At 37.4% G+C, this 15,638-nt stretch overlaps 1 protein-coding gene across 1 annotated transcript in view; it reads left to right on the top strand.

The window, feature by feature from the left end:
• LOC102040554 (extracellular matrix protein 2) overlaps nucleotides 1-15,638 on the top strand; it is a 33,449-nt gene that overhangs the window by 755 nt on the left and 17,056 nt on the right. Inside the window, exons 2-7 of the mRNA XM_031058216.1 lie at nucleotides 42-157; nucleotides 840-975; nucleotides 1,731-1,888; nucleotides 2,202-2,341; nucleotides 3,464-3,790; nucleotides 4,452-4,653. Of these exons, the coding sequence (XP_030914076.1) occupies nucleotides 42-157; nucleotides 840-975; nucleotides 1,731-1,888; nucleotides 2,202-2,341; nucleotides 3,464-3,790; nucleotides 4,452-4,653 (1,079 nt within the window). The remainder of the gene's footprint in view (nucleotides 1-41; nucleotides 158-839; nucleotides 976-1,730; nucleotides 1,889-2,201; nucleotides 2,342-3,463; nucleotides 3,791-4,451; nucleotides 4,654-15,638) is intronic.

Raw genomic sequence — 15,638 nt, 5'->3', positions numbered from 1 at the left:
GTATTTCATTACTGAAACTTTTTTCTTGCCTTCTGTCCCAGGAAATAGCATCACTACTATCTCAGATGAAGCATTCAATGGGGTACCTAATTTGGAATGGATTGATCTGAGTAAAAATAACATTACCTCTCCTGGCATAGGTCCCAAAGCATTCAAAGTAAGAAAGCTTGACTCCTCTTCTACCTTCTCAGTAATTGCTGCTTAAAATAATGTTTTTTGCTTTTCAGTTTATGGATCTAAACCACTTTGCACCTTGTATAAGTAAGCATTGTATAATTCAATAGCTACTTTGAGAAATCTCTCACCATAATCAAGAATTAAAATTAAGATATGATAATTTTCCATACCAATATTTTAAGCTGCCTTAAGCATAATAACCCTCAGTTACTGAAAGCTGCTGTCCTTCTGCCTGAGTAAATTTGCTGACCTACAGAAAATGATCAGTTTGCTCACAGATCAAGAGGATAAGCATGTAATTTCTAAATGCATGTCCTTTGAAGTCCTAAAAATACTGCCCAGTGTAGTGAGGCTATTCTCCCACAATTCACAGAGAGCAGGAGGAATGCAAACAATGATCCTGGGGAACTGCAGCAGGGCTGTGGGGAAGCTCTTTGAGTTACACGTGACATTAACTGGCACTTTTGTTAGTATTTAACAGAATGTAATCTATTAATTAGACTGACAGGAAAAAAATAATAGTCTTCAATTCAAAACACTGGATACTACTGCACTGCTGCTGAAAAACCTTACAGAGTGTGTGTTTAAGAAAATCTGAACTCAATATTTATCTGCATATATTGCACCTTGATAATATAAATGCTTTTCATCCCTGTGATAAGATCCTGAAAAAGCTGAAACGTTTGTATTTGGATGGAAATATGCTGGTACTTATTCCCTCTGAATTGCCATCAACTTTGGAAGAAATAAAAATAAATGACAACCAACTTCATGCCATTGATGAAGACGGCTTAAAAGGTATTTTAAGAAGTGAATATCAATCATATGAAAAGTCAAAAATAAATTTGAAAAGCTGAATGTTGAACCTGGTTTGACATAGAAAAATAATTGCTAGCTTTAAAGTGCCAAGTCTTTAAAAGGCAGCAAAAGCTGAAAGACTTGCATGACAAAGTATTTTAAAATTATATTTTCCCTTGTGCAACTGCTCCTCTCCCAAAGCAGTTCATATTTAAGGTCACTGAGTGGAGGTGAATTTGAAGCATGTTGAAGACACCAACTACCCCCACCTTTAACCTGATGGCTTTATGTGTGGTGGAACCATTTTAGTTATTCTTAAATTGCATGGAAGTGAACAGAATTTGATGTCCATGAAAATAAAGGAGAATATAATTGGAGTCAACCATGATCATTTGAAGCCAGTTTAAACACAGGCTGATAGAAAAAAGAGAAAGAAAAAAGAAAGGGTACCATCCATGTCAGAATTTGATGGACTTTTTTGCTTCCTTTCCTCTCCTGCCAAAAGGGTCCCATCAGCTGCTGCCCTTTCCATTTGGACTGGGAGGAGAAAATGTAAATAAAGCTGTGGTCAATCTCTAAAGCTCTACAAACCTATGAACAAGTCCATGATTATGAGATAATAAAATCAGTTCATTCTTATTTTTCATTGCTGTGAACTGATCTGGGTAATGTTTAAGACTGTTAAATTATGAACATGTATTTTAACAAGATATAAGATGGCAGTAATTAACTGAAATGAAACTTTTTCTCCTTAGGTTTAAAAAACTTGGTCACTCTGGAATTAGAAGGAAATAAACTTAGTGAAGCAAATGTCAGTCCTTTGGCCTTTTACCCTTTGAAAAGTCTTTCTTATTTGCGACTGGGAAGAAATAAATTTAGAATTATACCACAAGGTCTTCCTGCCACTCTCGAGGTAAAAAAACCCCTAAAACAACCAAAATAAATACTAACAACAACAACCCCCCAAACAAACACCCAAAGAGATGCAATTCCTTCTGTTTGCCCTTTCAGAGCAATATGTATTCTCACAATGAGAAAATAAAACAACTGCTTTGAAAAATTGTGTTTCTGAAGGTCCCACTCCAGCTACAAACTGACTGGTTCAGATTCAGAATTAACATAGGCCAGGGAAAACAGGGGACAGGTAATTGCTGCACTTGGAATTTGCAATGGGAAAACTCAGCCCATTCTGATCTCACAAATTTTCTTCCCAAATGCACTTACAGGAGTTATATCTTGAACATAATCAAATTGAAGAAGTGTCAGAAATTTGCTTTAACCATACCAGAAACATCAACATCATTGGGCTAAAGCATAACAAATTAGAAGAGCACAGGATAGCACCTTTGGCCTGGATAAACCAAGAGTAAGTATCAGACATTAAGAATACATTTATTTATTTTTTTCTCTGTTTTCAGTGAGTCAAATAATCAAATAAATATTTGCACTTCATTACTTTTAACTTAGAGTTGTAATTATGCTTTGATTTGTTTTCCTTTGCTAATTTTTCTACATTTCCTTTGTTTAATTGTAGAATCTAGAAGATACTCAGTCAGCTGTCAAATAGAAAGATCTTGTACCTCAAATCTGTACCATATTAACATAAAAGTCAATATTTTTTTCTGACCACCCATTCAAAGATGAACATTAATTATAAATAATACTATATACAATTATATGGTAATTGAGTATTGATACATAATTATCTCACAGGTAATTTAAAAATAATTTAATACTATCCTAGCCTTATTTCCCATTGGATTAAAAATTATAAAAGTCATTAAGATGAAGGGAATATGGTGCAGCTGCATTGTCTAAGAGCAGAATATAAACAGAGTGAGCAATGAGAATGTAAGCAGTAAAAGATGATAGTGCTTTTGATTTTCCTGCTAAATAATTTGCCAAGCTGAGCAGGGTCCCAGGCCATCATTGGCAGCTCCAGCCCTATCCCCTGATTCCTGAACTTGTGAATTCCTCAAGCTGCAAACAACCACACTGTTACCACTGACAGCATCTCTCGTGCCTGGAAGTGAAGCACAGGGGACTGATTCATTCCTACAATTCCATTCCAAATGGGCTTCAGCACAAAGCTTAAAACTCCCTGTTAATGGGATAATGACTGGAATCCCAAGGTTATTCCAGTTCTTCAGTATAACTCATTGCAGCAATCCCAGATTAGTCCCTTGGGATTCCCCTGTTCTGCCTCCCCCAGCCTCCCCATCCTCATTACTGGAGATCTTTTCCCATCAACAAAATCCTTGTGCTTGATCACTAATTCTTGACTTAATTATTTCTATTCCCAGAGTAATTATGCATGACCATGTTCCATAAACACATATTTCTGCCCCATTAGCAGGACCAAACTTCCCTTGAAAATGTCATTCCCTGGCAATGCCATGAAGCAGAGCCTTGCATAGAGCACAGCACTGCCAGGCCAGGAGCTCAGAGGGGTTTCAGCCTTTTTCTTTTCTTTTCTCCTTTAATGCAGGAACTTGGAGTCAATTGACCTCTCTTACAATAAGTTGTATCATGTTCCCTCCTACCTGCCCAAATCTTTACTCCATCTGGTGCTTATAGGAAATCAGATTGAAAGAATTCCAGGCTATGTGTTTGGCCACATGAGGCCCGGGCTGGAGTATCTCTACCTGTCCTTTAACAAACTCACTGATGATGGCATTGACCCAGTGTCATTTTTTGGAGCTTACCATTCCCTGAGGGAGCTCTTTTTGGATCACAATGAATTGAAGGCTGTACCCTTTGGGATTGATGAAATGAGAAAACTACGTTTTCTAAGACTCAACAATAATAAAATAAGGTAATTTCCAAGCTCTTTTTCTACATTAATGACATTAAAATAAATAAGATATACTTTGCTTTAGGAATTTGTTATTTTTAAGTAAATATTTGTTTAAAAAATTTGAAGGAGGAGCTGAATTCTGAGTTTTCTTTTGCAATATTTCTTAATATGACAGAAGTGAGATTTCCCCCTTCCTCACAGTTACTGAAAATGCTCATCACCAGCAATCACCAGCTTTTCTGCTCCTAGAGCAGAGCCCAAAGTGATAATAAAATAATGGGAGGAGTCAGCAGCTGGAGTCACCTGGTGAGCAGGTTCCACCAGCCCCAGCTCTGGAGCCACATGTTCAATCCAGGCTCTCTGTGCTGTTTTGTAAAGCAAAGGAATGACAAAGAGAGAATTCCCATGTGACAACGTTTTCATTCAGCAACACGTGGCAATATTTTCTCAGGAAAACTCAGAATAGGATACAAATGAGAAAACAATGCAGAGAGAATATTCAAAAGAATGGCTTTTGAAAGTCCTCAGTATATATGTAATTGAGAAAATTTAATGTATGGATGAAGTTAACATTTTCAAATATCTAAATAGAGAGCAACTCTAAAATAAAAGATGAAGTTAAGAGTTCTCTGCAATGATTAGAACATGATTAGAACATGGTTCCTCCCCTGTGTCACAGGAGGGTGCCCCCAGAACGCATCTGCAGGACTCGGAGCCACCATGAGGACGAGCATGACCACAGTGAGGAGGAGCATGAAGATTCCCACCTGGAACATGTTCACCTCGAAAACAACTACATCAACACAAGGCAGCTCTCCCCACATTCATTTTCATGCATAAGATCCTATTGCAGTATTGTTCTTAAACCACAGAAGACCAAATAAACCCCCCAATTCTGCATTGCAACCCCCATCTCTAGAAATGCAGTTTTATTTATTCTCTCTACTCACTGGTCTGCTTATTTCTGATTTAAACCCTTCCTACCATAAATATGATATTGTAGTAAGGTACTGAAGTAAGGTAGCAGTGTGTTTCTTCATATTGTTTCATTATAAAACCATTAAATGTAAAAATTGAAGCTTATGAAATCTATTTTATGAAATCTATTTTATTTCTATTAACACCATTCTGCTTAAACACAACAGGTCAAACTGTGCCCCCAGGCACACCCTCTGTAAGATCAGATTTTAGGATTTAAGAATATAACTAAACCCCCAGCTTGGTCCTATCTTATTTAAGTGAATTTAAAACATTTTAAGTGGTACCATCAACTGTAAAAAATTGTGCATAAACGATAAAAATCTTTGAGCTATGAACAGTCTAGCAATGCAGGAATCAAATTTCTTAAAACACACACAGGACTGGATTTTCTAGCAAACATTTAGCAGTGTTAAGCTCTCTTTCAAGTGAAATTTTAAGAAAAAAAGTTAATTTATTTGTTTTAGATAAACCTAAAAACTTCCTGTATTCAAACACAGATTCTGATGACCTAGAGGAATGAGCAATTCATTTCTATCTGGCTGCTTTTTTTTAAGCAAGGCATATTTTAATTTTTTAAAATTATTTTTAAAGTCACAGCAATAGGTTCCATTCATTTGTACCATAGTTAGTTTATTAGATTTTTATACTCTACAGGATATGTAGTCTTATAATAAATTTAAGCAAAACACCACACATTGCTGCAAGTATTTTCTTTCAAGTAGAATTCTCTTATCAAACATTCAGCCTCCTAAGTCCCAAAAGAAATTTGGGATTTTCCACTGGATTTTCATGGGATAACACCACTAAAATACAGATTAATCGAGATATATTTATATTTTTTCTCCAAGATGTGCTTTTTCACTATTAAGATACCATAAAAGTGAATTTTATGCAAGTGATGTGACTAAGATTGTTCCTGTAGGGGTTTAGTACAATGAGTGTCAAGCTTGCCTGACATCACTCTGTGGAAGTTGTTCCTACGAGAAGCCCTCAGCACTGGGACATGACCTAAAGTGAAGTTACAGCACCAAAGTAAAGCCCCAGTAGGGAGACAGAGAATGAAGGAAAAATGTTCTCAAAATGGATCACAACAGTGGCAGAGGCAGGAGACCAAGCAGGAGAAAGAAGCCAAGGGATGAAGGACACAACAAATGGGTGGATGCTCGCTTCAGAAATACACAGCAATTAAACTTGCACAACAATTCCCTATGTCAGATGGAAGCAGCTCAAATCCACTCTTCAAAATTGCCAATTATATTGGAAGTGGAATGGGCTTTACTATAAAACTCTCATCACTTCTAAACAGTGAACTTAAAAGAATTTTATAAACCAAGTAAATGGGATTGTCACCATTTTACAGCTTGTGACTCTTAGGACACAGTGACCTGAGAATTCTTGGTCAAGAAAAACATGGGAACAAGTTTGAAATCTTTGGCCACCAGTACGATAAAAATATGCAAAGACAGCTCAACATAAAACCATTGTAGTTAGTTAATTATCTAAAATATATTTGAGCAAATAATTAATTTCTGGAGGCTTACATTGGAAATGAATATAATTTGAGAAGGCCATTGGATTTGAGAGTGGAATAATAGTTTTGCTAAGTGTTATCAGACTCAGAAGTCTTATGAAATAGTGTATATATATATATATGTAAATACTGGGAGAGGGTTCATGGCAAGTCCCTGATGAGAATTGCTTTGAGGGAGATCCAGCTAAGCCAATCCAGTAACATTTCTGCTAGGCAATGGGATCTGGGAGATGCACAGCAGCATTCTCATTTCTCCTGTTCACACACAGATGACTTCTATTCACAGATAAATTCAGGAGTGAACCAGCTGCAACTTTCTAAGACTGCAGAGATGTCCCATCAGAATTTTAAAACCATTTCAGAGAGGAAACTGCTTATAGTACAGCAAAACCCTGAATATGACATTTTCAGTAATCCAGCCAGAGACAAATGCAAGGTAAACAGTTCTGAATACAAGGTGTGAATGCTGAAACTACAAGAGGGAAAGATATTTTACAGTCAGTAAGAGACCAGAATAGGAGAGGTTAGGATTCAATAGCCATAGCAATTCCAGAACCACAATGCTTTGTGGCATAAGAGGATTTTTGGGGGTTTAGAATCTCTGTTAGATTTCTAAGTTCTGACTTGCATTGTTGGCTTGAGTATCCCATATCAGAATTTAGACAAGACTTGCTAAATCTCATTATAAATTGAAATGGATCAGAAGACATCCTGTGGTTATCACCAAATTAATACAAAAGGTATACAAGATGTTGTTTTTACTGAGTAAATGATGATGGAACTTGGAGGATCTGCCTGACCAGGCACAGGCACTTCTGGTATGATAAAAACTGTGGAGGTCTCCAAAAAATAATGTTGTTGCCACGGAAGCTTGGGTAGCTTTCTGAATTTGAAGGAACAATTAGAGGCAATGTTTTCTCTAAGCAAGGTAAACGAGCTTTCTTAGGAAAAAAACTCAACAAAAAACACACAAAAGCCTCAGAAAAATAAAGGCATCAAATACCTCCCAAAATGAGATTTTTATTATTAATGCCCATGTGTTGAGGCTATTAGAATCTCTGAGACCCCAAAAATGTTGAGTTCACTCTATCTACTCTTCTTCACTTTCCATTTCAATTTAATAGAGATCCCTCCACAACAAACTACAAATCACTCAGCTTTGCCCCAAAAGGGAGTTGCTGTGTGACCACTTGCTTTCTCTTTGCCTGTGACAAAGTGAATTTCACTCAGTTAATTCACTCTTACAGTAACACTACAGAGAGTGGTTGATGTAATTTCTGAATTTCGATCCTGAAATGTCCATCATGCTTGCACTTACTGCAAAACCCCTTAGAACACTACAAGAAAATAACTATCAGAACTAGGAAACAGAATGTTAACATTTTTCTACCAAAAATTTGTGCTTTTACTAAAAGAAATCGATGAACTTTAAAGCTCTTTCAAGTCACAGCTTTATAAACAGTTACATGACAGCAAGAAAATAAACAGTTTATCATCTGTGTCCAGTGGTAATACCAGCCTTAACTGGTGGAAACTCTCCTGAGAAAACATTTTCTCATTTAAGTACTATGTTTACAATCCAATGTATACAATTTTCAGACAAGTCTACAGACAGGAAAATAGTAAAATTACAAGTAAATACTACCAAAATAATTTTACACAATACCCCTGATAACTTTCAGCATGAAGCAGCTTGCAGAGAACAAGTCTGCTGACTGTGGGTTTGCAGACCAATGCAATTTCTGGTGTTGTGGAAGGTTCCTCAGGAAGCTTCAAAATCTCTCCTCAGTTGGAAGCTAACCCCAGGGAGTGAGGGGTCACACCCAAACAACCAATGTCAAAACAACAAAGAACTTGAGGTACCAACATCTGGTACAACTTCCACACCACCTCTCCTCACTGAAGTCATGGATCAGGTTTTGGAAGCCCAAACCTCAGGTCAGGTCAGTGCTCTAAGGGGTCAGAAGCATACCATGGCCACCTTGTAGAACATCCCAACCACAGAGGTGAAGCCAACCCTTTGGAAATAGTGAATGTTTTTAAAGAGATTTCCTTTAAAGCTGGTTTTGGCTGCAGGAAGCATTTAAAGGCTTAATGAACTGTGTAACCAACTCTCATCTGGACAAATCCTGCATAACAGTCTCACTGTCTTCTTGTAAAGTGAAAAAGGTACAAACATCCATGCAAAAAGATTTATAATAATATGTTGGACTTGCTCAGCAGACACACATTTCTATTTCCTAATGAACAAAAGAGATCCCTGCTTTTATTGCATCTTTAGTAACATGACCCCTCTCTTACAGTTAGTTACCATTGAATCCCAAACTCTATTTCAAGGCTTTAATTTTACTTCTCTTGGCACACTGAAGACCATTTTAAATGGGGAAAAAACAGCAGACGTGAAATAAGAGCTCTGATTTAAAGATGTCAACAACTGCTGTTCAGTCTCAAGGTCCCAAAGTATTGTGGAAAAATGTTGGAACACTTTTTCCGTCTAAAAGTAGCGAAGACGTCACTTAAAAACCTCTAAAATGTATTAAACAGATCTCCTTTTCCACATTAAGAAACAATCATATGATCAAAATGAATCTAGCTTTTTATTTTCCCAATAAATTAACATCCTACTCCTAAGTCTTATACCAATTCAGGTACCAAGAAGCTATGTTCAAATGCCTGCAAGTATAATTTGAACAATTTTGTTACAGCTGCTATAATGAAATTCAATGGAAATATAGTGTTTAATGTTCCCAATAACCAGGTTATGAAGTCTCATTACAGATGCAATGTTCCTTGCTAACAGACACCCTGTTCTACATTAAAGTTCCATCAGGAGAGACCCATAAAGGCACAGCACTGTTCTTTTATTTTCAATTTAAGAAGTGAAGAGAGAACATCAAGCAGAACTCTTCATAAAAATCTTCCATTCTACATGATGCAAGAGTTACTGGGTCACTAAATTACCTTTAAGAACACATTCTGCACCATTGTGTGTCTCTGAAAGAACTTACAGGGTTGAGTAGAACATTTTGACCACACCAGAAACCAATTAACAATAAATTATCATCCCATTTATGATACTGAAATACTCCAGTTAGTAAAGCAAAAGTAAACCAACAGATTCATTGCCTCTATGGTGTCAACTTTTTCACACAGTAAATGTGCTTCTCTCAACTGGATAATGTTTGATCAGTCTTAAAAGGATCCCAGAATATTCTGAGTTTGAAGGGATCCATGGGGATCATTGGTCCAACCCCTGGTCCTGCACAGACACCCCAACAATCCCACCCTGTGCCTGGGAGTGTTGTCCAGACATTCCTGGAGCTCTGGCAGCCTTGGGGCAGTGCCCTTTCCCTGGGGAGCCTGGGCAGTGCCCAGCACCCAGCACCCACCTTCCTGACACCAACCTGAACCTCCCCTGACACAGCTCCAGCCACTCCCTTGGCAACGGCAGAAAAAAGCCAAACTGCCTCAGGGTGAATCTCTAAATGAAACATCTGTCCCAAAACCACAGCTTTACTTTGCCTCAAGGAAAATGGAAGCAAAGGAAGCCCAGAAACAGCAATGCCTTTCTCTCCCACTGTCCAAGCTGGGGACTGGCCTGGCTGGGCTCTGACCTGGGCCAGGACAGTTCTGCTTATGCATTTCCCATAGAGCCCAGCCTCATCCTTCCTCATCCTGCCTAACTGCAGCTGCACAGAACCCTCCACATTTCCATAAGTATTCCCTGACTTTATTAGCCTGTGAACAGTTCATAAAGTTTCCCAACACACAATCTGGTCATTGCTCTGGAGTTCCTTGGAGCAGCACACGACTGACTGCCTCTGCTCTGCAGTCACGTCTGGTAAAAATTCCCACAGCACAGTGTTGCAGGGTAGTACAGGATTAATAATGGGAATAATAATAACAATAACAACATTATTATTATTACAGGATACAAAGGGGAATCTCATTTGAACAGAGAGATAGATGGGCTGGAGGCTGAGGACAACTTCACCTCTTACCACGGCCCATTAGCTGAACATTGTTGAATGAGCCCACCCAGCTCACACAAACCATCCCATTTCAGCCCCTCACTAAAACCAGCAGCTGAGTTTGAGCTGTATTTCCTACAGGTCTGTCCTTCATTGATGCCTCTGTGTGGGAATCCAGATGGCTACCCCCAAATCAACTGTCCTGATGACTAAAATCAGCAATTTTCACTTATTTTTATTTGGGAGTTCTATGGGTAATAAGGTTTATCTGGGGCAGCAACTTCAAAGCTCTGTAATCAGAAACTGCAATTTTTTTCAGCTTGGGAAATGTTGTGCATTACAATTAATTTGAAGACCATATTAATGTCAAGAAAAAGGAACAATGTCTCTTCCCCAGACTGCAGCTTCCTTCATAAACATTTATTTTTTTCTGTACAAAGCATAAATTATGCAGAGCTATTCTGGCTATTAGGAGCAAGGCAGTTGGGGGAGATGCCTGATTATTCATGATAAGGTCCAACAACCTTAGGCTGGACTCAAAAAATCACCTGGTGCTTGGGAGGTACAGAGGCTGTGCTATTCACTCTCCCATAAAGGCAGTGATGTCCCTGCCCAGGGCTCCATGTCCATGCCTGTGGCTTTGCAGCCCCCCCGGACACAAACATTCCCTGTAGTCTCTACAAGTGAACAAAATACTCAAGAGTTGAGAGAATCCCCCCAACAATATCCTTCCAGTCTGCTTGAGCCATCCTGGCTCCATTCAATAAATAGTCTTTTTTCCCTAAGGATTTAAGGATTAAAGTAAATTAAAGCATTCAGAGTTGGATTATTTAAAAGGTTCATCTTAAAAACCATTTACCTTGTAACATCTTCTCTAAGAGTCTGTTATGTAAGGAACTTCCTACAGCCACTGAGTAAACAATTACTGTAGTTTGGTAGAATTTCCATTTGTTTGGTGTTTAATTCTTTGTGCAGGGTGTAGATTTCCACACAGTTATTGAATGCAAACTTCTGATTAATTACTTCTGTTTTAGGCTGTTATTTATATTAATGCAACTTTGATAAAGTGAATTATTCAGACCAGTTCATAACACACTGTTTCCTACAATGTACTTTGAAGCAGTTCTGTTAAAATTCAGTGAAAATAACTTTCATTCCAAGTGTGCAGTATTATGAATATTTACACAGAAATCTGTATGTTTTCCATGCAATATTACTGAAACAAATCTATGTTTCTCTGTGAGAATTTTTCATATGATAGTAATGCATAAAAGCTGACTTATTTTTTCCACAAGACAGATATTTTTCTCAAAGGAGTAATACTGAACACAGCTGTGGAAATATTAGATCTTCAACAACACTATCAACAAAGACAAGAATCTTCTAAGTGAGTTATGTAATGGTATTTTTAAAGGATTAAAATTAGGAAAAAGGATTAAAACATCTTTATTTTTTTCACAGCAATTTCTCCAAACCCCTGAAAGTTGGCTATGGATACTTCTCATCCTCTGGTCTCACAAATTCTGTTCCTTAAAAACTGACAGGGAACAGCCCTTGAGAACGTTTTGTGGTTCTCAACCCCTTTTCACTGACAGTTCTATGTAAACATCGATGGCTTCCCTCTAATGCAGGATGGCTCTGGACTTACTCAGGTTGTTCACTACAAGTCTTCCAGGGAAAGCTCTCCCTTTTCCAGCTCACTTTGGCTCTCATTACAAAGAACTCAGGAAGCAAGACTTTTCCTCTTTCAATTAGACCAATTACTTTTTGGGTCTATATGAAACATTAAAATCCACTTCACTTTCTTGCACATTTCAGCTGAACTATAAATGTTTCATGAAGTATTTCCTTCTGTCTTGAACCTGCCACACACTGATTTCTTTAGTGTTGGTCTAGTTTTAGCATTGGAAACATCAAATAATTACTCTCTTTCTTGACAATATATGGGTTCAAATTAATCTGCATTGCCTGTATTCTGTATTTATTTTGAAGGCTATTTTGAGAGCCTCTGGTAAAACCTTAAATGACAGAAACAGTGATTAATTCCCATTTTAGCTGAATTTAATTCTTTCTAACCTGAACAAAGAAATCCTCTTGTTTTATGTGAGGAGATGTACACCTTGTGCATGAATTGTAAAAAATAGAAATTCTAACAACCATGAAGCAAATGTATAGTCACAGTAAGGATTAAATGCTGAGAAATGCCCATGGCAGGGGGTTGGAACTAGATAATCTTTAAGATGCTTTCAAGCCAAATCATTCTATGATTCTATGAAATTGCCTGTAAAACAAAATAAAAGTTATTCACTAGTAAGTTACTCTCTAAAGTCCAGCCTCCTTTGTTCTGCTGTGGTAAAACCAAATGGAAATCATCCTTTGTAGAACACGAGTGTTCAAGAAGAAAATAATACTGTCTACTTTACAAATTGCCCTACAAAAAGATCTCTTTTTCCATACCACAAGCTAATATGCAATTATGACATATGTTTTCTTTCAATTTACATAAATATTTCCACTGAGTGGTAAAAGGAGCTTCTGTCATCCAGTGGATTTCTGTCTCTGACAAAAAGCAGTGCAAACCCACCCAGGGAACCAAGCTTCTTAACTAACACACTCCTGTATTTGCAAACAAATACCTTTGGAAATAGTGTATTGGGACACCTGTCTGACAGCCCTTCTCTACTAGTTTCTACATGGTCTATTGGCTTAATTTAGGAGTCTTTATCTTCCTATTTTTTCATTTAAAAAAAATATAGTGATAGGACTTATTTGTTATTTTCTCCTACAACTGGAAGAGGAAAAAATGAATACTAAAAATCAACAAAATACTTTATGGTATAGAAATGATTAAAGCAAATTTAATTGCCTTTTAAAAAATGCCCACTGAAACATAATATAGATTACATGTTACCTACAATTTAAAAGTAACATAATTATGAGAAAGTAATACTAAAACTGCAGCAGCAGTAGCAGCAGTCGTTAGCTAAAAGTAAATCAGACTTTTTCAGAAGGCTCCCAATTTCTTGGGAGTATTTAGAACTAGACTCAACCCTGCATGACAGATTTACTGCTTTTGTGTTGATGAGAAACAAATGAAGCCCTCCCAGAAAATTCCCACGGATAAAAACACACATCTGAACACAGGCTGAGTTAATTAAAGTGACAGGGAAATCACGTCGTGAATCAGAATGTACCTTCCTTATCGTTAGCAATGATACTAATGATCAGTAATGAAAGAAATGCTTTCATTTCTACTGTTCCAAAGTGAAAAATTGTGGGCTTCAAAACTTGCAAGCAAATTGAGTTTGGAGACCTTCCTAGAGACCTTGTTACTCTTTTCATCTACAAAACAGATGTGCTCAAAGTAGGTGCAAACATTTACAGACCCGGGTTCTTCATTAGACAAAGAAGTGCAAATTGTAGTTAATTACTGTCTCAGGAACGTGATATTCACTGCTTCCACTTCTAACAGTCAATCACAAACTGAGTCAAAGTCATCTTCTTTTGGGCCTTTGGATTTTTAATGAATATAAATTACTTTTGTTGATAAGTAAAGTTCAGAAAAACTAACTCCAATATTATCTTTTCACTCTAACATGCTTTAAATATTTTTTTCTGGACTAGATGGCCACATTTCTTTTTTCTTAAAACTAACAACTCACTGGAACTTGATGACAGTCCCCATTTCAAGCATTGCTTTTATGTTCTAACAATAGGAATCAACCCAAAGACTGTCTAAGAACATGAAATCATTTACATTCCATATCATCCATCCTCTTTGCTAAAAGCTAAGGGAAAAAGGGGGAAATTCAGCATTTGCAGGTGATCAAGATCTGGGGGCTTTTTTAAGGCATTGTTGAACTTCGGCAGAGTAAATGCTCGATACCCTCTGAGGAAATGTTGTTCTCAGTCCAGCTTGTATTCCAGAACAGAAAATTTTCCTTTAGAACTTATTGTTGGAGTGATTCAGTAGTTTGGCACTGGTTGCAGAGTTTTTGATTTTAACTACTGTTTGATTTTCTGTGAAAGAATGTCTGCTGTTTTCAATGTCTCTAAGGCAGATAAATACCCATATTCCATAAAAATGCCATGTCACACTATCCACACCTGTGAGCAGCATCACAAGCACGACTGACAATTGACATGTACTGACACCCAAACTAATTTCAAGACCTTCAGTGATCAGATAAAGCAGTTTCCTGATCCAGTTTGGTGCACAAACCTTTCCACAGGACCAAGAAGAAGAGCATCAAGGTGGAAATAAGCCGGGTGGGAGCTTCTGAAATTGGCATTCCCACACTGAGGAATTCACATTAATCTGTAGCCTGAGACAGAACAAAGTTAAGTGATGCTCCAGAGGCAACAGAAACTGTCTGCAAGGGTGAAAAACTCTTCAGGTGATGTTTTGCCTTTCCAGTCATTCCAGGTCAGCACATCCTTGCATCCATAAAAGCCATGAGGAGCCTGACAATCCCATGGATGTACAGACATGTACATGTGACTTTATGGCTCTTTTTGTACACAAGCTCTCAAAATTGCAAGTTATGACCCGCCCTGCAATATTGCTGTGTTGCTAACAAACAAACATCAGGGACTGAGGACTTTTACTGCAAAGGAAACTGTATTTTGATGTAGTTTTTAAGTCAGCTGCCAACAACATGCTAAAAACTATTAACAAGCAAAAGTTGTTTTGTCATCGTGTGCGATGATAAAAAAAAGATTTTTCATATATTTATATATAGATACTGAAGAATCAAACTGAACTACAAGAAGCTGAAGGGCAGATTTTGTATACTCAGCTGGGTAAATGGTGTAGTCCAGCCTGAGAGGAGCCAGAATTTAGCTAAAACCAAAATATGTGACCACACCGCACATGGAGCGGTTGTGAGCACGAAATGAATATGTCATGTTATTAAAATGTGATGGGCAGGCTCCAAGGCAGCTTTGTGCAGTTGATGTTAGATTCATCACATTATGTAAACCACATTTATAAACAGTGCTAGAAAATGAAAAAGTACTTAGTTTGCTTTAGAATAACAAATGTATACAGGACTGGCTTAAAACAGAGATTGCAATGGAAGCATTAACCACATATGGCAGCACATGTTTGCTCTCTCAGACATATCAAGTAATACAAAATACAGTCATTTTCAAAAAGAAATGAAAGGTAGCAGTTTGTATCACTGATGAGATAATTTCAAATAGAAAACACCATCCAAATTCTTTTTCATCTGCATATTTCACTATCGTGAGACAGCATTCTGAACCACATATGTGTTGGATATACTTCTATTATTTGCTCAAAAATCAATCCCCATTACTCATAAACGTTACATAAGTATTTTAAGGCAAGACAGAATTCTAATTTTCAACCAATTGTCTC

Source organism: Geospiza fortis, unplaced genomic scaffold, assembly GCF_000277835.1.
Source record: "Geospiza fortis unplaced genomic scaffold, GeoFor_1.0 scaffold78, whole genome shotgun sequence".
NCBI lineage: Eukaryota > Metazoa > Chordata > Aves > Passeriformes > Thraupidae > Geospiza > Geospiza fortis.
Note: the sequence above shows the minus strand (reverse complement) of the source record. Positions and strands in the feature narration are given on the sequence as shown.